Here is a 21,314-nt window from a genome sequence, read left to right as displayed (position 1 = left end):
CCCCGCCGCCCAATCAGCAGGCTCGATGCGCCCCGCCCCGCCGAGCTCCAATCGCCGCCGGCGCCCGAGGGGGAGGTGGCCCGTTAGGGACTCCCGGAAAAGTGCGCGGAGGCGCACGCCGCGCACCGAGGGGTGTGTCCCGAGAGGCACTGCGGAACGGGGCGGGAAATGTCCGGCCGTCCCCGCCCCTTGCGCCGCACCCGGAGCCCAGTGGGGTCGATGTCCCCGGCCGGCGGAGGCAATGGCGTCGGCGGCGTCGAAGCTGAGGGCCGAGGCTGACCTCGGGGCATTCCCACGGCGGGCGCTCGCCCAGTACCTGCGCCTCCTGCGGCTCTACCCGGTGCTCACCAAGGCGGCCACCAGGTCGGCGCGGAGCGGCGGCGGAGGGGACGGGCCCGGGCGGGGGGCGGCCCGGAGCTCGGACGGCCCGGTGACCCAGCCCCATAGGTGCATCCAACGTGGGGGTTTGAGCGTGAAAGGCAAAATCCCGGTGCGTCAAAATGACCCTCCAGGGGCCTTAAATTAACCAGAAAGCTCAGCACGTGCCGTTCTGTATATTCGGTTCCGAACCGTAACTCTTAGACACCCTAAAATGTGGACCCAGGGACCAGACTAAAGTAGTGCACGAGCCGAAGGACCCTGCAGACCTCGGGGCCTCCAGCCCCTCTGCCCCGGAGGTGACGGCCGTCCGGGGTGAGTGGGGCCCGGGGGAGAAGTCTGTCACCCGCCAGCGTGCGCGGCGTCCGCTGCTACCTTCCGGCTTGTTAGTACCTGCTCTTGTTTTGAGGACTAGAATGGGTTGAGGTGAACGCCTTTAGGAAGTGCGCGGGAAGCCTGGACGGGGTGGGAGGTGTTAAGGCTTGTTTTCTTTGGCAGCTTTGCATGTGGGAGAAAGCTGACACAGCGCCCTCCGTGCTCCGGTTAGGTCGGCCCTTTGATTTGGAGTACTGAGCTTTTTGTGAGACATCCCCCCTTCATTACTTTCAATTAATAGACTTTATAAGTTTGTCCCCTTTTATTAATTCAGCCTTTCATACATGTGCACAGCTGCTTCCTGTGTGGGGAGCATTAGCAGTGATTAAGATAAGTAAGTTCCTACCCTGATGGAGCTTGTATTCTAGTAAAGAACTAGACAAAAAGCAGATAAATGTATAACACAAATAAAGTGGCCAGGGCAGTTTTTATCTGAGGAGGTGACATTTAAATGGAGGCCTGAGGAAGGAGGGAGCAAAAAAGGGAAGCAGAGGGCACGGCGGGTGCAAAGGTCCTGAGGGAGGAGCTAGCTAATAATGGTGGAGTGGAAGGTGGGTCTGTGTCCCTGGAGAACATGAACAGTGAGCAAGGGGGAGGATGAGGAAGAAGAAGCCAAAGATCAGATCAAGAGGCCCCTTATTGTCCCTTCTAAGAATTTTCGATTTTATAGCTTAGAGAGCTTCTCAGAACGCAGCTATAGACCAAGCCTTTCAGCAACTGGGCCTGTCTCCACCTTTTTATTTGAAAATTGTATTGTGATAATTGTAGATTCACATGCAGTTGTAAGAAATAATACAGGGAGATCCCTTGTATACTTTTCCCAGTTTTCCTCATTGGCAACATTCTGTAAAACTGTAGTACAGTATCACAACAAGGACACTGGCATGGATACAGCCCATAGGTCAGATTCCCCCAGCTTTTCTTGTACTCGTCCATGAGTGAGTGTGTGTTTAATTCCATGCAGTTTTATCACATGTATAGGTTTGTGTATCCACCACCATAGTCAAAATACAGAAAAGTTTCATCATAAGGATTCCTCCTGTTGCCCTTTTATAACCACACATGGTAACCTTTTGCAAAATTATAGGATAATATCACAATCAGGATATGACACTGATACCACCCACCAGTTGGAAATCTTACTGTGCTCCTGTGTGTGTATATTAAATTCTGCCGTCTCCACCTTTTCATGTAGGGACCTCACATTTCAGCTGCTCTGATAAGGGTTCATCTCTACCCATCCCCAGCATGTTCTTAGAACCGCCATGCTAATTATGTGCAAGAACAGATGCCCTCCTGCACGTTTTCTGAATACCTCTCTGTCCACAGTGGCGTTTTGTCAGCACTTGGGAACTTCCTGGCCCAGTTGATTGAGAAGAAGCAGGAAAAAGAAAACTGCTCTCAAAAGCTAGATGTCAGAGGGCCTTTCAGATATGCCATTTACGGGTGAGTTCCATAAAGGGGCTGGTTTACCCAGTAGCAGGCTAAGTGCGACAAAGCTAGGATATCAAGACCTGGAATTATCTACCTCAGAAAAACAATTTTTTAAAAAGCATCGAAGTCATCGTGGGAGAAAGTCAGAATGGTGGATAACATTAGCTTCACTTATTTTATAGTTTCATTTGCTTTTTGTTTTGAATTGCATGGGTGAGGGTGGCCATCGTAATTGGATTGAGAAACCTGAGGGCAGATAGTTCACCTGAACCTAAAATCGGACTTCAAGACCCAAAGACCCTGAAAGAAGGAAACAGGCTCAAATATGGCCAGTTAGTTTCTGTTGTTATTTTCATAGCATAAACATCCAGAAAAGAAATACGTATCCTGAAAATTGTCATTTCTGAACCACTTTTTGAATTGCAAAAGCACAGAGATTCAGGAGTTTTACCTATTAAATCCACCCTGAGTTCTCTGGCCAACAATAGTGTTTGTATAGGTGGATTATTTTGAAGTCTTTTGCAACAAGAGTGATTTTTTTTCAGTTCAGAATTCACAAATAAGATTTTTGTATTTGTAAGCATGCTAACTTGAGTTATCTCAGCTTTTTCCATAATGTCCTAAATCCCCCCAGAGAGGGGGAGTGTATCAGAATCACCTGGGAGGTCATCCAATCACAATTTTCCATCCTCAAGACTTCCGTTCTCTTCCTCCTGAGAAGCCCTGCCCTGGGCCACTTAACATTCTATGAAAGGGTAGGGGAAGACGGGGAGAACTGCTTGTTTAAAGACTTTTCACTGTCGAGCTGGAAGGCCCCTGGGCCCTTGCCCATCTTTTGATTCTGGACTTTATGAAGTCTCAGGTCTGTTGTCCCTGTAGACGTGGTGGCTGGGTTCAGTTCTCTCCTGAGTACTCTGTGCTCTTTGCAATGAATAATCCTAATGCAGACAAGCCAGTGCACAGCACCAGGTTTCAGCCCTGATAATGATCCAAGAGAGATTGATGACAAGCTCTGACACCAGGGTTGCTTCCATTATTTACCGAGCACCTTCTCTGAGCCAGGCCCTGTTCTAGGCACTGCAGACATAGCAGTGGACAGACAGACACGATCCAGTCTTGTGGCGTTTACCTTCTAGGGGTGAAGAGAGGGCACTATATAACTAAGCAAATGAGACCATGACAGTCAGTGATCAGTGCTCTGAAGAAAATGAAACAGGGCCTGGAGTAGAGAGTGGCTGGGATGGTGGTGGGTTCATTATTCAGGACAGTCGGAAGGAACTCTCCAAGCCGACGTGTTGAGAAGGAGCCAGCCATGTGACAACTGGGGTCAGGAACGAGCCTGGTCTGTCAGAGGCAAAAAAGAATGCTTGGAGAGGATTCATAGAAAGTGTATTTTCTAGAAGGGCCACACAGACCTGTGTGGTCAGTGCTGAGGGACTCAGGGTTTAGGGTCTGGGGTTTGGGGGTGAAGCTGGCCCCAAGATGCGCGTGTCCAGCTCAGCCCCACCGCGGGCCTCAGGTTCTTTTTCACAGGTCCGCTGGGTCACTTCTTCTACCTCTTCATGGAGCACTGGATCCCTCCCGAGGCCCCCTTGGCAGGCGTCACGAGGCTCCTTCTGGACCGCCTCCTCTTCGCACCCGCCTTCCTGTCATTGTTCTTCCTCATCATGAACTTCCTGGAGGTTGGTCTCTGCCATAGACTCACGCAGGCCAGCTCTTCTCTGGCACAGGGATGCTGTGGTTGGAATTCAGAGTGTCTATGAACTTTACACTCAAACTGAAGTTTCACCTTGTCCTCTGTGAACGTCAGAAGCAAAGCACAGTCGTATTAGCAGCACCTGTTGGCCTGCAGTGGCAGTCCCAGAGAGTGGGCTGTCACACGTCCATTGTCACAGTTATAGCCCAGAGTATCAGTGATGCTTATCACTCCTTACACCTGCTGGCAAGTCTCAGCACTGAATGTGTTAGTAAAGAAGCATATATACTGGTCTGTCATAAATTTTTTTCTGAATATTTTGATAGCTGTACTTCAGTATAATTGGTTTCTTTGTAATCCCACATATTTTATTTTATACATTACAAAACATGATTCTGAGAAGTGGGTCCATGGGCTTCGCCAGAGTGCCAGAGAGATCCATGGCACAGAAGTTCCAGCCCCCTAGTGGCCCTGCAGAAGCCTGTGCTCACTCAGGGTCTGGACATCACAAGTGCTCTGAAGAGGCTGACTTACCAGAGTAGACTTAACATCACAACGGAAGACTTGGGAGGTGTGTTTGCCCAACCTCACTCCACTAACTGGCTCCCTCACCATCCCCTCTCCACCTCCGTGCCCGAGACGTGTCATGTTCTGCTCTGAAAGTAATTCGTTCAACCAATCACAACAGGTGAACGCTTCTCACTTGGGTTTTATTTTGAAACCTCACGTCAAGTTCTTATTAGTAAGGAGAACACCCATGCTGTCTAAAGTGACCCTGGTGGGCGGTAGAAAAGATGTTTAAACTTCACTGTGATTGCTAATAAGTCCCTGATAGTAAAAAGAAATATTTGGGAAGTCCTTAGGAAATCAGAGGTAGGAGAAAGTAGAGGGTGCCCATATTAGGAGTGAGGGTACCACAGCAGTTTCTCCCTTTTTTTCCTTCCAAATAGGAAGGGAGTATATTTCCATTAAAAAACAAAAACATTTGCCTCTAAGTATATGGCAAATGTTACCAAAGTGCATAAAGTCCCCACCACATCACGAGACACGTGGGACCACACTATCCATACGGCACACACACTGCAGGTGCTTCTGCATCCAGCATTCTGTGATCCAGAGGTCGTGTTACAGACTACAGACCGTTCCACCCACCGTATGCCTGTGCCTTTTGTGTAAGGATTCCCGCTTGGTTAATTCCTAGAATTGTGGTCCAACCAAGGCTGTCGTTTTCTGTCCTCCCTGCAGTGGTGCAGAATGATAGCATCAGCAGACATTTACTGAGCACTTGCCTTGTTCCAAGCTCCGCATCCAGTGCTTCAGGCCTTTGAGCCTCCCATCAACCCCACCTGACAGTTGAGGAAGCTGAGGCCTTCAGTTATTTGCAGGGTAAACACTGGCCTGAGGTCGTGTAACGAGTCCGTGAGTCAGGATTCAGACACAGGTTCTGTGACTCTTGAGAGCTCCTAACCCTTGTGGCTCTTCCCTCTGTGTGAAGTTTGTTTTCCTACACTTTTTTTTTTTAATTAATTAATTAATTTATTTATTTTTGGCTGCGTTGGGTCTTCGTTGCGGTGCGCGGGCTTCTCATTGTGGTGGCTTCTCGTTGTGGAGCACGGGCTCTAGGCACGCGGGCTTCAGTAGTTGTGGCACTCGGGCTCAGTACTTGTGGCTTGCGGGCTCTAGAGCGCAGGCTCAGTAGTTGTGGCTTGCGTGCTCTAGAGTGCAGGCTCAGTAGTTGTGGCGCACGGGCTTAGTTGCTCTGCAGCATGTGGGATCTTCCCGGACCAGGGCTCGAACCCGTGTCCCCTGCATTGGCAGGTGGATTCTTAACCACTGCGCCACCAGGGAAGTCCCAGGTGTTTGTCTTTTAACTTCATATAAAGTTAAATTGTTTGTATAAGTTATATAAATAAAGGGTGTTATGGTGTCTTTCTCCATACAGGAGTTTAAAAAATTCATGCATTCAAATCTGTCATTCTTTTCCTTTGTAGGCTTCCTTAAAGGAAGATAATGGAAATATTCTCCTATATTTTCTCCTTCTACTCTTGTGATTTTATTTTGTACATTTTTTTTTAATTTTTATTTATTTATTTATGGCTGTGTTGGGTCTTCGTTGCTGCGCGAGGGCTTTCTCTAGTTGTGGCAAGCGGGGGCCACTCTTCATCGCGGCGCGCGGGCCTCTCACTATCGCGGCCTCTCTTGTTGCGGAGCACGGGCTCCAGACGCGCAGGCTCAGTAGTTGTGGCTCACGGGCCCAGTTGCTCCGCGGCATGTGGGATCTTCCCAGACCAGGGCTCGAACCCGTGTCCCCTGCATTGGCAGGCGGACTCTCAACCACTGCGCCACCAGGGAAGCCCTATTTTGTACATTTTGATAGGCCCAAAGATAATAGAAATATTCTCCTATACTTTCCTCTAGTATTATGTGTTTGTTTTTAATATAGTGAGAGATGTACTTCCGTCTTAGTTTTTTCCACTTAGATAGCAAACTGTCTCATTACCATTTATTGAACAGTCCCCAGTATAGTAAAATGTTAACTTTATCATATTCCAATTCCCATGTGTACAGGCCATTATCTGGACTCTTTGTTCTTTTGCTGGATTCTATTCATTTACAAATTTCCATGTTTTGGTTTGTTTTTGGCTGTTGCTACTAGACTTTTTAATTGCCATAATTTTACAGCATTTTAAAAAATTTCTAGTAAGGTAAGCCTTCCTTTCTTATTCTTTTTCAGGATGGCTATTCTTATGCATTTATCCTTCCAGATGACATTTAGAATCAATTTATTGGGGTCTGTTTTTTAAAAGCTCCTGACAACTTTTGATTGGAAATGCGTCAGCTTTGGAGATTATTTTGGAAAGCACTGACAGCTGAGCCAGCAGCAGAGCAGTTCTGGTGCCCAGACCCGCAGCGTGGATCCCACCGTCGTCAGCTCAGCGCTCAGGGGTCGTGGGCAAAGGTCACGCACAGTGAGCTGCTCTGAGGATTTTCCTCCTGGACTGTCAGCTCCGTGCTGCCCCGCTTGTCCGTATAAACGGAACAAACTGCAGTTTTAAAGAAATCACGGTGTCAGTCTTTGGGGCCCCGGTACTGCTCACGGTCTGCGTTCCCCCCTGCATTCCCCCCTCTCCAGGGGAAGGACGCGGCCGCCTTCGCTGCCAAGATGAAGAGAGGATTCTGGCCGGCGCTGCAGATGAACTGGCGAGTCTGAACTCCAGTGCAGTTTATTAACGTCAACTACGTCCCTTTGCAGGTAAGGCCAGCCCGGCACCGCGGGGCCGGAGAGGGGCTTCGAGCTCCCCCAAAGCCCACCCCCGCCAGCCTTCTTTTTCTCGAGCCTCGGGGTCACCCCAAGGTCCGATTCCTTCTGGGGCTTTCCGCTTCGCCCAGAATCGTTACCGTTCTGGATTCTGGCAGGCAAAGCGACATAGAAGGAGGGGCCTCCCAAGCGGGGTCCACACTGCGCCCCTTCGTCCCGGGCAGCGCTCGGCTTTCTAGGGCTGGATTGCAGCCCGCGCCCACGCAGCTGCGGGAGGGCAGCCTCACCTGCGGGGACGTCAGGGCCACACCGGGGCGGGGCGGGGGGCTCTGAGCCGAGGGTCGGAGCGTCTGGGCGGGAACCTCTGCGAGCGGGACCGCGGGCCGCAGGCGGGCTGCGGTGAGGCCACCCTCCGGCTTGCTGAAGGCCCCGCCAGTGTCCACTGTCTCCACACCAAGTACAGCCCATCTGTGTCCGGGTCCCAAGACCACTGCCGGGTGGACGGGCTCACGGCCTAGGTTTATGAGGGCCTCGCAGCCGGGATGTACAACTGGATCCTGGGATTCCATTGCTGTGCTGCCTCCCTCCCTCCCCTGAGGGCCACACAGAGCAAGCCCTCACCCACACCCACCCGCAAAATGCAGGCACTCGGTGTTTCTGCCCAGGGTTTTACTGGAGGCTGGGCACATGGGCACCGCCCCCTGCACCAGAGTTCCCTACGCCCCCGGAGGTAAGGCGGGAACCCGCATGAGATCCAAGTTCCCAGACACCAGCCGAGCACCAGCCTCTCAAACAGGCCTTTCCAGGGATTCCCAGGCCTCAGGCCTGCTGTGTTAACCCTTTTCTGCACACCATTTAAGTAACCTACCTGAAACTAGCTCATACAGGCTGATTTCCATCCTGCTTTAGGGAGAGAAGAGAAAGAGACCTGGGGCAAGAGTCCCCTTGGGAAAGAGGTACCTTGCAAGGGTGGGAAGAGGGAGGGGACGGGCTTGGTAATCACACACACACACACACACACACACACACACACACACCACCCCCCCCTCAAGGGGTAGCAGAAAACCAGAGGCAGTGATGGACAGCAATAGCTGATGTTGCAGGAAGTTAAAGCAAAATAAAAATCGGTCCATTTCCATTGGCTTTAAAAATGGCCTTCCCAAGAGCAACTTCAGTGTCTCGATGGGGCTGAAGCCAGATGGCTGAGAACTGATGAGTGGGTGGGGAGGTAGAAGATAAACTACAAGTCTAAGAAAGTCTCTCGGACGTTTGAGAAGCGGAGGGGAAAACGGCAGTTAGCCGTGGGCCAGGGGAGGAGAAGGCTTTGCAGCTAGGAGAAGAGTGGCCACGCTGCATGCAGGTGGCCCCCCGGGCTGCCCCAGTGCCGGGGGTGGGGGTGGGACTGCAGCGCAAGCAGAGAGGCACTTCAGGTGGAAGGCTCGCCTCCCCTGTGAGCACAGCAGAGAGAGGAGGTCCACTGTTCACTGGGGACCCCGGCCACACCTTGTCTTCCCTCTGGGAGGGGAGGGGTGGGGCAGGCTTGGGGGGATGGGTATTTTGAGGGGAGTAAAGAAGTGGTCACCTTGGTGCTGCGGAGGATAGGAGAGGAAGCTGATTGGAGACGGGGGAGCCAGGAGAGGCTGAAGACTCATGTGCAGGGGCCTGGGGCCTGAGGCAGGTGAGAAGGCAGGAGGATCTAGGTTTTTCCAGGGAGTGTAACTGAGGAGCCAGAAGGGAAGGAAACCAGGGCTATGCACTGTGGGTTCTAAGGCATATAGAAGATGAAATAAAGACATGAGAAGACAGAACGGCTGAGGACGTGGAGGGGTCTATGGAAGGGAAAGTAGAGAGGCTGGAAAATGGAATCCTTCTGACTAGCTTAGGGACAGGGCTGCAAGCTTGGGGTCAGAGACCTTCCTAAAAGGTGGTTGCAGGCGAGTGCTTAAGGGGCAGGGAGTTTATTCAACAAATATATATTGAGCACCTGCTGTATGCCCTGCTGCTCTAGACTCTGGGGCTACAGTGATTAATGAGGTAGACCAGACTGCTACTTTCATGGAGCTTATGTGCCCGGGAGACTCAGTAATTGACTAAAGGTGATTTCAGGTGGGAGTATGCCTGTCCGATCATAGAAGCAGGGTGATGGCATAGGATGGGTTAGAGTGAAGAGGAGGTCGTGGAGTTGTCAGGGAGGAGCCGGGTGAAGCCACCTGCATGCTGACTGGTCCTGGGGTGAGAGGCTGAGCCACAGCTGAAGTGCTCAGTGAAGGAGTATTTTCCCTGCTGTCCCGTAAACATCATCAGGCGGGGACTGTCCTCCTCACCCCTCTCTGCCGCGCCCCTAGCACAGTGCCTAGTACGCAGTAAAGGCTCAGCAAATACCGCAGTGGGTGCATGGACTGACCAGCGACTGAGCTCTGTCCTGGGGGGTGGGTGCCTGATAAGTGTGCCCAGGCCTTGCTCTTACTGCGGCCTGTGTTCTCTCTGGCAGTTCCGGGTGCTCTTTGCCAGCTTGGCGGCTCTGTTCTGGTACACCTACCTGGCCTCTCTGGGGGAGTGAAGACGACCGGGAGAGGTCCTCAGACACACTGACGTCGTGGGGGGAGGGGGGAGGGGGTGCGGGGTGAGAGAGCAGGGACAGCCCAGCCTGCCTCTAGATCATGTGATTCGAGACGACCCTAAAATGATGGACGGAGAAACAGAAATCTCTGAATGTCAGGATCCGTTTTTAAAAAGGTAGTCACTGCCCTCAGGTGGTGCTCCCCTAAGAAACGTAAAATACAGTAGAGATGATTTCACCGCTCACCTTGGACTGAATTAGGATCACAATAAGCTATAACGTAGCTTTTTCAGTGGTGATTTTAATTTCTCAGAATAATTGCTGTTGCTTTGAAAGAAATGGGTGATGAGGGCTGCCCTCAGATTTTTTAAAACGTTTAAAAAATTGTGGTAAAATATATCACAATACTACTGCTTAGCTACCTGGCCCCATAGGACAAGGGCCCCTCTAGACCAGGACTTGCCCTGACCTTCTGAGAGGCCCTGTATGCCACCCTTTCAGCTGGGTCTGCTCTCCTGTTGTTCATTTACATTAGCCCTCCCTCCCTGCTTTTTCATTCTTAGAACATTCCTTCCTGATTGTCTCCCATCCTTATTTCATGGATACAATATCCCTTGGGATCTTAATTATATATTTTTTGAATTTTTTTCTGTCTCGCGTGCTGCTTCTATTTTCTCAGGGTTTTTATTTTTTTTTCCTTGTTTGATCTTTGTGTTACCCTATCAGCATTTCCTGAAATGTTTATTGATCCTTTTTTTTCTCTTTTTTTTTAAGATTTTTTTTTTGAAGTGGAGCATTTTTAAAATCTTTATTGAATATGTTACAATATTGCTTCTGTTTTATGTTTTGGTTTTTTGGCTGAGAGGCATAGCTCCCTGACCAGGGATCAAACCCACACCCCCTGCATTGGAAGACAAAGTTCTTTGTTGTTGTCATTGTTGTGCCAGGTCTTAGTTGCAGCTCGCCGGCTCCTTAGTTGCGGCATGGGGGATCTAGTTCCCTGACCAGGGGTCAAACCCGGGCCCCCTGCATTGGGAGTGCGGAGTCTTAACCACTGTGCCACCAGGGAAGTCCCTGAAAAGCAAAGTCTTAACCACTGGACCGCCAGGGAAGTCCATGTTGATCTTTTTTTTCTTTTTTTAAATTTATTTATTTATTTATTTATTTATGGCTGCGTTGAGTCTTCGTTGCGGTACGTGGGCTTCTCATTGCAGTGGCTTCTCTTGTTGTGGAGCATGGGCTCTAGGCGCGCGGGCTTCAGTAGTTGTGGCTTGTGGGCTCTAGAGCACAGGTTCAGTGGTTGTGGCTCACGGGCCTAGTTGCTCTTCCTGGACCAGGGCTCGAACCTGTGTCCCCTGCATTGGCAGGCGGGTTCTTAACCATTGCACCACCAGGGAAGCCCGGGACCCAGTTTTGTTGGGGATCACCCATTTTCAATAACTGAGGTATTTTCTCCTGGGCTGGTCAGTTTACCCAGGGAGGAATCTTTTCATTTCTTGCCCAGGGTTGGGGGGTGGGGCAGGGAGCGTGGTGGCTGTAGGGGAGCATGGTATAAGCACAGTGGCCAACATTCTCGTGGCTAACTGGAGAAAAGGGGTTCGAGTGCTACTATTAGTATGTGAACTTCGTATAATTTCATCTTTATTACTGCAGCCCAGTCTCAGCTGTCAGGTGTTCTCAAATCCAGAGCCCCTCTGGTTCAGAACTTCTGTAATGAAAGTTCGCTAGTCTTCTGCCATGTTGGAGGTGAGGTAGTCACCTGAATACACTGGTGATGGAGGGGATGAAGAGTGCAACCTCTCAGGTTTTCAATCAGTCCTGCTGTGTCCTCAGAGCTCAGAGGTGGGGCTAGTAACTGCAACTGGCCAGGCTCTGCCAGCCTCACCGGAATAGATGAACTTGCTTCTTGGCTTCCCTCAGTGCAGGCAACAGATATTCCATCTCCTCAGATCAATAACAATCTGATTTCCAGCTTCCAAAATTTTGTCAGCTGATCTCTTGGCTTTGTTTCTTCTGTGGACTCAAGTATGTCCTTGTGGATTTGTCTTTTTAAATTTTTTTGCTATCATTTTAATATGCGACCTTCTGGAAGAAGGAGACATAAGTATATGGGTTCAAGACACCATGCTTAAGCAGAGGTCTGCGTATTTCTGTGGAATACATTCATTCTTCAAAATCCAGAGTGACTTTTAAGAATGTAAATCAGATCGTATCACTTCCCCATTTAAAAGTCTGCCAAGATGATCCAGCAATTCCACTTCTGTGTATACACCCAAGAGAACAGAAAGCAGGGACTTGAAGAGGTATTTGCACACCCATGTTCACAGCACCGTTATTCACAATAGCTAAAACTGGGAAACAACCCAAATGTCCATTGATGGATGAATGGATAAACAAAATGTCCATCCATACAATGGAATATTATTCATCCTTAAAAAGGAAGGACATTCTGGCACATGCTACGACTCAGATGAACCTTGAGGACATTAAGTGACATAATCCAGTCCGCAAAGGACAATACTGTCTGACTCTACTTCTTTGGGGTCCCTGGAGCAAATTCATAGAGACAGGAAGTAAGATGGTGGGTGCCAGGGGCTGAGGGAAGGGGAAGGGGAGTTAAGTGTTTAACGGGGACAGAATTTTGGTTTGGGAAGATGAGAAAGTTCTGGAAAGGGATGGTGGTGATACTTGCACAACAAAGAGAATGTGCTTAATGCCCCTGAGCTGTACACCTAAAAGACGGTTACGATGGTAAATTTTGCGTTATGTGTATTTTGCCACAGTAAAACCAAGGCAACCGGCAAACCTTGCGGGAGTTTCCCGGTTCACTTAAACCAGAACCGCAAGTCATCTGCGGGGCACGGGTTCCCCCTGGGCTCTTCCCGCAGATGACCTGGCCCAGCCGCCCGGCGCCGGCTTCGGTGCTCCCGTCGCGGCCCCGCCCAAGCGGCTCCCCGGGGCGCCGCGTGAGCACTAGCTGCTCGAAGGCAGGGACGACTCCCGCCCCGGGCCCCCGCAGCGGGTCGAGGGAAGGGTCTCAGAACCACCGCCCACCACCGGGCTCCGCCTTCGTTCCCGGAAGTCGCCCGCGGCGGGCAGGGCCATCCCGGCGACTCCCGCGTCTCCCGCCCAGCCCGGCGGCCGGAAGCGCACGCCCGCCGAAGCCTGTCCCTTGCGGCGCGCCGTCCGCGCCCGAAAGCGCCTGCGCGGAGTCGACGCGGGCCCGCCTGGGACGGGCCGGCATGGCGTTCCGGCAGGCGCTGCAGCTGGCGGCCTGCGGCCTGGCCGGGGGCTCGGCCGCCGTGTTCTTCTCGGCGGTGGCAGTGGGGAAGCCCCGGGCGGGCGGGGACGCGGAGCTGCGCGTGGTCGAGCCGCCGGCGTGGGCGGGGGCCGCGCGCCCCGGGCCCGGCGTCTGGGACTCCAACTGGGACAGGTGCGGGGCTGGCGGCGGGAGCCTTCCCGGGCCCTGGCCGTCCCGGCCGGTCGGTGTGGTCGGTTCCGCGCAGGGGCGGGCGGGGCAGGCTTGCGTGCGGGTTTCTCTTTCGGTTCTGGCCGCAAGGGTGGCTGTGGACGTGGGGCGTCCTTCGACCCCTCTTCTGAGCGCCAGTTTCCTCGTCTGCACAGGGGGTCGTTTTGAGGAAGGAGCACCGTGATGCCAGGGACAGTGCCCGGCGCACAGGGAAGGCCGAAGTGATCGTTTTCTGTCCTAGACGGAGGGCTTGGACCTTTGTAGGGCTCTTGTCCTTGTTTCCGTCTCCCAACTTCTGAATCCTCAGATTGGGTGACGGCACGTTGGTCCCATATTTGCGATACAGCTGAGACGGCGAGGTGGAGATGGGCCCTGGAAGGGGCCTCCGCGGGGCGGCCTCGAGGGGACAGGACCAGCAGCCATCTTGAGTAGGAACGTGAGGTCCAGGGGTCCCGGTCCCACCTGGCCGCGCGCTGTCAGTGTTCTTATTGCGCCCTTGGAGTGTGGCTCCTGTGATCAGGAAGCAATTTTTAGTCTTACTTAACGTTAATTAATTTAAATTTAAAAACCAGAGCAGTGCAGATCTTAAAATACTCTATTGAAACGATAGTATTTTTGGTATGCTGGAGTAAATAAAGTGAGTTACTGACATTTCACCTGTTTCTTCCTGCTTTGTAAATGTGGCCACTTGGAAATTTTAAATTACGTATGTTGCCGGTGTTGTGTTTCTATTGGACGCCCCTGCTCTGGGTTGTGGGATGGTTTACCCAGTCCCAGCTCTTTAATCCTTGACACTCTTGAGTGTGGGGCACAGATCCAATATTTATTGCTGGCCTAGTTGTATCGGGAACTTCATAGGTATTCTTTTTAACCTTTAATTTTTAAAAGGTAAACTTAGCTTAGAATCGTCTTGTATTTACAGAAAAATTGCAAAAGATGATAGAGTTCCTGTATACTCCACACCTAATTCCCTCTGTTGTTAACACCTCACACTAATATGGGACACTTGTCACAGTGAACCAGTATAGATACGATATTATTAACTGATGTCCGTACTTTATTGAGATTTCCTCAGTTTTTATATCTTGTGCATTGTGTCTTCCCGAATCCCACAGGACAGTCAGGCTTTGGCAGTTTCTCAGACTTGACTTGTTTTGATGACCTTGACAGTTCTGAGGAGGGCTGATCAGGGATTTTGTAGACTGTTCCTCAATTGGGATTTGTCTGTTTTTCTCATGATTAGACTGGGGTCATATTCTCTTTCTCAAACATCAGTACAATCTTGTGAATTTCTTGGGCCTTTTTAAGGAAACAGTCACTCTGAGGTTAAAGGACTGACTTGAGGTAGAGCCAGACTCCAGCCTTGTTTGAGGCCAACATGCTGTATTTGCTTGCCAAGTCTAGATTTATGGGGGGGTGAGGGGGGTGGTGTCCATGCTAGAAAGTAACAGAGCCTCATCCAGTGAGATCTCCAGCCTCTTCCTGAGGAGCCAGGCTTCCTGCATCTGTGCCTGTAGGTTCCAGATGTCTTCTCTGGCTCAGCCCCAGCTCCCACGTGACTGCCAGTGTGGCATCTCGGCTTGGTCATGTTACAGGCACCCCAGGTTCGCACGGCCCAAGCAGAACCCGTGAATTCACCATTATTCCCCTCAAAACTTATTCTTCCAGCATTGCCTCAGCTGAGTACATTCTTTTCCCAGCTCTGCCAGTCTCACAGGCATTTCATTTCTATTAACTTGAGGTCCACGAGCCACCAGAGTGCCTGTCTTCACCAGACTTGGTCGTTTCTCAGCATCTGTGCTGCTGCTACTCCCTCCCAACCCCCATCAGCTCCTTCCCAGCGTTCCAGCAGGGCCATCCAGGGGGTTTCCGTGGGAACGGGAACAGTTTCCTCTCTGTCCGATGTGATGCCCACTATCCCACGTGCTACTAAGCGTTGACAATGTGTTTAGTGTGACTGGGGAAATGGAGTTTTAATTGTATTTAATTTTCATGATTTTGAATTTAAGTAGCCACATGGTCAGTGGCTACTATTGGGCAGCACAGCGTCCCCGTCTGCAAGGCCACCCTGTGGGCATTTCCCACCTGCCGTTCCACAGACACTCCTTCCTCTTCTCTGCGTCCCTGGTCTCCTTGCTGTGACTGTCAGTCTCCTCACAAGGACGTGGGCGGCACAATAGCTTCGCTTGTCTGTTCTGTTCACATCCAGCCGCCCAGGGCGGGCCTGGCGCCAAGGGAAGGGGAGGCGCTGGCTCCTCCCCTGCGCCTCCCCAACCCGGGAAGCCTCTCTGTGAGAAAGACTGGGGGTGACTTGTGAGCAGGGGCACAAGGGCAGGGACACACCGTCTTGTATTTCTGCCTCAGGAGAGAACCGCTGTCCCTGGTCAACCTGCGGAAGAGGAACCTGGAGCCCGGAGAAGAAGAGCTGGCGTCCAGGCTGGACCACTACAAGGCCAAGGCCACACGGCACATCTTCCTCATTAGGCACTCCCAGTACCACGTGGACGCCTCCCTGGAGAAGGACCGCACGCTGACGCCCCTGGGTACGTGGCTGGGCCCGCCCGCAGAGGCCAGCCTCCTTGAAGGTGCCCTTGGGGCGCTGGGCCTCTCTGGACCTGTGTCAGGTGTTCTCGGCCCAGATGCGAGCCTTGTCATTATTAGTAATAATCAGCCAAATCTGACACAGGCTTATGAAAACGTCCTCAACTTTAACAATGTTAAGGTGGATCCTGCCTGCAGGCACGAGGCCCTCTGAGGTGGCGCCACCCGGTGCCCCGTCCGGCTTGACCTGGTTGCTGGAGAGCCTTCCTCAGAGGCTGCCTCATAAACGGTGGCGGGTCTCAGCAGCCCCGCGCGGAGGGCGCCTGTGGCAGTTTCTCGCTGCTGTGAATGGTGCTGCCGGGCAGTCGTCCCGCCTCGGTCTTTGTGCTCATGTGTCTGTAGGAGAAATTCCTAGCAAGGAAACGCAGGGAGGTTGGAGATAGAGTTTACATTTTAAAAAACCTCTCTGTTGAATGAGATAGCACCCATTTGTGTGAAGGGGCTTGCTGGCCTGTCCTCGGGCACAGGTGGAAGTAAAGCTGCATCTGTGGTATCGTGCATCCAGCTGAAACTGACTTTCCAAGGGCATTTCTACTGGATTCTAAGATACATTTGAGGAAAAGCATTTGTATTTGCACCCAGGCCACAGCAGTGCTAATCTGTCCGTCCTCAAGTGTTGACACCTGGTGGTGGTGATTGAGCGGCGGGTGGTCACTGGCGCACTGACACCCAATCTTTGGACAAAGTTGAGTAGGAATGGTGTGAGGGACCCAGAAATAGTAAACAAGACCCCACCCAAACTTCAGCCAGCCTCAACCATGGCCGTTGTCTTCAGTGTTTTTTCTGTATGGGGCTGAAGGTGGCTGGTTTGTCTCATTGATTTTACCTGTTGAAAGCCTGGCCCCTTCCTTAGGCCTGAGCCCTGGGAGGGGCTGCCCGTCTTGTCCCCCACACCTAACGGTGCTTGGTAAGGACTGAAGTATTTGTGAAGTAAACAGGGACTGCGGCGACGTGTAATTCTCCAGTGTATTCCACCTTCAAGGTCGTGAGCAGGCTGAACTAACCGGTCTCCGACTTGCAAGCTTGGGGTTGAAGTTTAATAAAATCGTCCATTCCTCCATGACCCGTGCAATAGAAACCACTGACATCATCAGCAAACACCTGCCAGGTGAGTGCCAGGCGGCCCCGGGGCGGCTGCTCGTGAAGGGGCGCTGAGTCCTGTGTTTCTCTGCAGGCGTCTGCAAGGTCAGCACAGACCTGCTGAGGGAAGGCGCCCCCATCGAGCCTGACCCCCCCGTGTCTCACTGGAAGCCGGAGGCTGTGGTAAACCCCCCCCCCCCGGGCGGCCTCCACTCCACCCCTGGGCTCCTGGCGGCAGTGGCCCGCGCACTGCCTCCATAAGGACGATCCCTCCCTCTGCCCCCAGCAGTATTACGAGGACGGGGCGCGGATCGAGGCCGCCTTCCGGAACTACATCCACCGGGCGGACGCCAAGCAGCAGGAGGACAGCTACGAGATCTTCATCTGCCACGCCAACGTCATCCGCTATATCGTGTGCAGGTGAGGCCCCAGTGGCGCCCGCGGCCCCGCCTCCGGCCTTTGCCCCGCCCCCTAGAGGCCCCGCCTCCCCACCGTGGCCCCGCCTCCCCCCACTTCCCGCCGACCTGTGCCCCCATCACGGCCCGGCCCCGCCTCCCCAGCGCGGCTCCCCCTCCTCCTGCCTGACGGTGCCCGCCAGGCCCAGCCGGTGGTCTGGTAGAACGGCTTTCTCACGACTGCATGTTTTTGGGGGGAACAGACCAGACTGAGGTGCCCCCCGTGGGCGGCCTTTCCCGGGCGATGCTGACGTGGTCGCTTGGTTCAGGCGCTGTGCGCGGTCGTTCCCGCTGCGAAGTCACACTTTGTAGGAGGCAACGCGAACGCCCGTTTCCCTGACGTCCCCCGACTGGTTTCAGCACCTGTCGATGGCTCCTGCCCCCGTGGTTGCTCAGTGGTGTTTGCTTAATGGTTTCGTATGTCCCTTTATTAATTGGAATTTTTGCGACGATGGTCTCACGGATCTGTTTTGTGCGGGGTGATGACCTGTGAGCACGTTAGTCACCTGGCTGTGCCGGCTGCTCCCGCAGGGGCTCCTGTGTCCGTGGGGCGACCACGTCCCTTCGTCCTGGCCCCAGGGGTCCAGGGCCCTCGCAGTGATGCCTGCGCTGAGCCACAGGCGGCGTCACGGAGGGCCCTGGGCTTGGGAAGGCCAGCTGGGTGCTCGTGGGTTTGACCACATCCCACTTAGAGCAAGTGAGAACCCAGCCTCTGCCGGGTCCATTGAAGGTGCTCAGCAGGTGCTTCAAGAGCTGAGGGGTCCCCTTCTCACGAGGGCCCGTTCGTTTGCCCTCAGGCGTCGCCCGCGTGGCCCGGGGCGAGCAGCCCTGCGCCAGGGGAGCAGGCGCGGCGCCAGGGTCCCGGCCAGGTTGAGCGCTGCCGGGAGGAGGGGCTGGGCTTCGGGGGCAGCCCGAGCCCGTGTGCCGCTCAGGGCGACTTCGGGACTGTGTGAACCCACGTCCTCCCATATCCCGGGACAGCACTGACCCAGTGTCACCGGGAGCGACCCCAGTGCTGAGGGCCGGCCGGAGACGTCGGGGCCGGGGGCGGCCTGTGCCCCCGGGACACGTGAGGGCGCTCTGCTCCCTAACTTAGGGCAGTTTTGAAAGCGGTGAGGGTGACGCTGAGCTTTGCAAAAGCAGCATGTAGGTAGTTAATTCTTCCCGTCGGCAAAACTCTCGACAGAGAGAGTGCCAGTTAATGGCAAGCCACAGGGATGCCACTTGTGCACCCCAGTGTCCTGGGGCATAAAGGGGTCCGGTGGCTCGGACGGAGGCCATAGTCGTACTGGGCTTTTCAGCAAATACTAACTGTGCCTAAGAAGCGTTAAGAGCATGGAAATGCTCCGGGGTTGTGAGTTGCCCCTGCCGCACCGTCTGGCTGCCCCCGTCCCCTTTTGGTGACACTGGAAGAACAAATTCAGTTGCATGCATTTGTTAACCAGTGTGTTTGTGACTCACATGCAAGCCTCGAGTTGGGTTGATCCCCCGTCCCAGAGGGGCTGGGCTGTCACCTCCCCCTTGTTTGATTGATGGGTTGGCATCCACCCGACAGCTCCTTCCTCTGTGAAACCCCTTTTGAAAACGGGAGGGACTTGCAGGTGTTGGCCCCAACCCCAGGGAAGGCCCCTGAGGCCTTGTCATCTGGGGTGGGCCCTTCCTAGCCTGTGCTCTCTCCTCCAGGGCGCTGCAGTTCCCTCCAGAAGGCTGGCTCCGCCTTTCCCTCAACAACGGCAGCATTACCCACCTGGTAGTCCGGCCAGATGGCCGAGTGGCTCTCAGGACCCTCGGGGACACGGGGTTCATGCCTCCTGACAAGATCTCCCGCTCCTGAGGGCCGCCTCGAGGCCCCGCTCTCCTTCTCAGCCCCCTGCTGGCCTGGTGTGGGTGCCACCGAGACCACGGGCTCCTCCCCTGCCCCCCACCGGCCGCGCCACGGGGCCAGGGCTCCAGGGCTCCAGGGCTCCAGGGCTCCAGGGCTCCGGGGCGCGGCAGCCGGAGAGAAGGCGGCTCCACGTTGTGGCGCTGCAGCACTGAGCTTCTGGCCCAGGATGGAGAAGGGAAGCGCTCAGGTCAGATCAGCTTCGTCTCTCGCAGTGTCTCTGCCTCACTCTCGTCCACCAGGATGAGCCCGTGGGGTCTAAGCAGGCCTGTTTCAGGGACTGGACGAGGCCCGCAGATGCCGTCCCCGCAGGGGCCGCGGCAGACACCGCAGCGTGCCGTCCGTCAGCAGAGCCCGTCAGGCAGGAGGAGGAGGGCGCCCGTGCTTCTTCCATTCGTAACTTATTTCGCTGCTTACACTCTTTTTTCATTGCCTAGAACTCTTTGTCACTTTAAGTTTTTATTAATTGAAGATTTTCCTCATCTGGTTCTTGCTTTGAAAACCCATTTCTCACTCCCGAGTCACACAGCCCTGCCGCTGTTGGATCTGAACTCACGTGTGTTGCTAGGCCTTTCCGGACACAGAGGAGGGGCACCTTGGCAGGTGAGGGAGGTGACTCGACCTGCTGGTCTCGTGGGAGGGGCCCTGTTTCAATAAAGTGTCTGGCTGACAGTTCAGTCCTTGTTTGCCTGTGGCTATTAATCTTTTATGCTTGTGGATTAGAATACGTAGATACGATGTGTCCATCCCAAATCTCCGTTTATTTAGGAGAAAGTACAATTTCTATGAAGTGGTTATGAATATTTTTTGCAATCAGTGCAACTAATTGTGATATTTGATCCATTTCTGTCAATTTTGGAAATAACTACAAAATGAAATTTTGTTTTACTGGTTTTTCAAAGTACTAATTGTGAATGTTTTAAAGGAAACAGGAAGCCTGTGCAGCACGACCAACAGCAGCCCCACACTTGCTGAGATAGTTTCAGCAGAAAGCTCTCTTCCCCAGTCTTTTGTGCACCCTGCGCTGACAGTTTTGCAGGGTGTCTGCCCACCAGGGGCCTCAGTGAGAGGCCCTGACCCAGGACAGTGAGCTTGGTAAGTAAAAGCAGCAAGCACACACCATTCTGTCGAAATAGTTCCGACAAGTTAGCCAGGGGCTGTGCTAATGTCTGAGACCAGAAAAGCCAGAGGCGGCACCAGGTGTCTGGCCTCGGGCGCTGTGAGGCCCCACGGCCGAGCCCTGGGCCCCCGGCCCCTCGGGCTTGCGCGGCCACCCTGCTGTCCTGTCTGCAGACCTGGCTTTTCCACGGCGTGTCCCCCCTTTACACTTGACCTTTGAGAAGCAGGGCAGCATTTTAGAAACAGGAAAGGAGCCCAGGAGCGGGACAGTGGTGTTCGGATGGGGTCAGTTAGTTACAGGGGCCCAGGGATGTCACACTGGAAACCTCCCCGAGGTAGGATAGATGACCGAGAACTTCTGAAACATCGGGAACGTCGTCCTAAGTTTGACCAAAATGGAAAACCACGCCAAGAGCCCGTGTAACAGGAGGGATCCTGAACTGACAACAGTAGGAACAGTAGTGGTTCCTACTGACTGTGTTGCTGTTTGTTCCAAAATATTTTCTTTCTTTTGAGACGGTTGAGGAAGGAGCCCGAGGGCACGTGTAAGCAGAGACCCCTCCCTGCGGGCCTCCATGCACGCGCAGACCTGCGCGGTTCCAGCAGCCTGGGGGACAAACCCGGCCGGGGACGCCTGACGAGGCAGTCACCCCACAGGTGTTCCCTCTGAGCTGCGAATGCTTCTGGAAACATCCAAAAACTATCCCAGAGGATCTGTGTGGATCCAGGAGCGGGGAACCTTCTGGAGCTGCGTGCACTGCAGCCCCTGGCACCTCAGCCACCACCCGCTGCATCGGGGGGTTCCCGTCACCTCTTCCCAACTGAAGAAACTACACACTGATTGTCAGTGTCACAGAAAGGCTCCCCATTTCCCAGGGCAGTTATAAAATATCTGATAGTTTAACTGATGCCAAGATTTTTCACAACCGTGTTAGGAAAGAAAGGGCCCCAAACAGCAAATAAACCACTCTCAGATTAATGTTCTGTTTAACCAAAATAACTGCTT

The 21,314-nt window shown here is 53.3% G+C and overlaps 2 protein-coding genes across 5 annotated transcripts; both read left to right on the top strand.

The window, feature by feature from the left end:
* The first annotated feature begins 99 nt into the window (after positions 1-99).
* PXMP2 (peroxisomal membrane protein 2) lies at positions 100-15,698 on the top strand. 3 transcript variants are annotated; one of them, XM_068563265.1, is made up of 5 exons: positions 100-363; positions 2,083-2,199; positions 3,707-3,869; positions 6,618-7,136; positions 15,536-15,698. In XM_068563265.1, the coding sequence occupies exons 1-4, from the start codon at positions 242-244 to the stop codon at positions 6,657-6,659; spliced, it is 444 nt and encodes a 147-aa protein (XP_068419366.1). In that variant the 5' UTR covers positions 100-241; the 3' UTR covers positions 6,660-7,136; positions 15,536-15,698. The 3 variants fall into 3 exon arrangements, with proteins under 3 accessions (XP_068419366.1, XP_068419367.1, XP_068419365.1); XM_068563266.1 differs by lacking the exons at positions 3,707-3,869; positions 15,536-15,698 and adding an exon at positions 9,634-9,724 and having other exon boundaries at positions 7,017-7,136; XM_068563264.1 differs by lacking the exons at positions 6,618-7,136; positions 15,536-15,698 and having other exon boundaries at positions 3,707-4,206.
* On the top strand, positions 12,907-19,866 carry PGAM5 (PGAM family member 5, mitochondrial serine/threonine protein phosphatase). Of its 2 annotated transcripts, none has more exons than XM_068563263.1 (6): positions 12,907-13,135; positions 15,536-15,714; positions 16,755-16,880; positions 16,947-17,035; positions 17,142-17,272; positions 18,991-19,866. In XM_068563263.1, the coding sequence occupies exons 1-6, from the start codon at positions 12,945-12,947 to the stop codon at positions 19,139-19,141; spliced, it is 867 nt and encodes a 288-aa protein (XP_068419364.1). In that variant the 5' UTR covers positions 12,907-12,944; the 3' UTR covers positions 19,142-19,866. The 2 variants fall into 2 exon arrangements, with proteins under 2 accessions (XP_068419364.1, XP_068419363.1); XM_068563262.1 differs by having other exon boundaries at positions 12,908-13,135; positions 17,139-17,272.
* Positions 19,867-21,314: the final 1,448 nt, after the last annotated feature.

The sequence above is a fragment of the Eschrichtius robustus genome, chromosome 14, assembly GCF_028021215.1.
Source record: "Eschrichtius robustus isolate mEscRob2 chromosome 14, mEscRob2.pri, whole genome shotgun sequence".
NCBI classification, from domain to species: domain Eukaryota; kingdom Metazoa; phylum Chordata; class Mammalia; order Artiodactyla; family Eschrichtiidae; genus Eschrichtius; species Eschrichtius robustus.
Note: the sequence above shows the minus strand (reverse complement) of the source record. Positions and strands in the feature narration are given on the sequence as shown.

Coding starts and splice junctions, on each gene's coding strand:
- PGAM5 (XM_068563262.1), top strand. CDS start 12,945: ATGGCGTTCCGGCAGGCGCTGCAGCTGGCGGCCTGCGGCCTGGCCGGG. Junction 13,136..15,535: donor TGGGACTCCAACTGGGACAG/GTGCGGGGCTGG, acceptor TTTCTGCCTCAG/GAGAGAACCGCTGTCCCTGG. Junction 16,881..16,946: donor CATCAGCAAACACCTGCCAG/GTGAGTGCCAGG, acceptor GTTTCTCTGCAG/GCGTCTGCAAGGTCAGCACA.
- PXMP2 (XM_068563264.1), top strand. CDS start 242: ATGGCGTCGGCGGCGTCGAAGCTGAGGGCCGAGGCTGACCTCGGGGCA. Junction 364..2,082: donor CTCACCAAGGCGGCCACCAG/GTCGGCGCGGAG, acceptor CTCTGTCCACAG/TGGCGTTTTGTCAGCACTTG. Junction 2,200..3,706: donor TTCAGATATGCCATTTACGG/GTGAGTTCCATA, acceptor CGCGGGCCTCAG/GTTCTTTTTCACAGGTCCGC.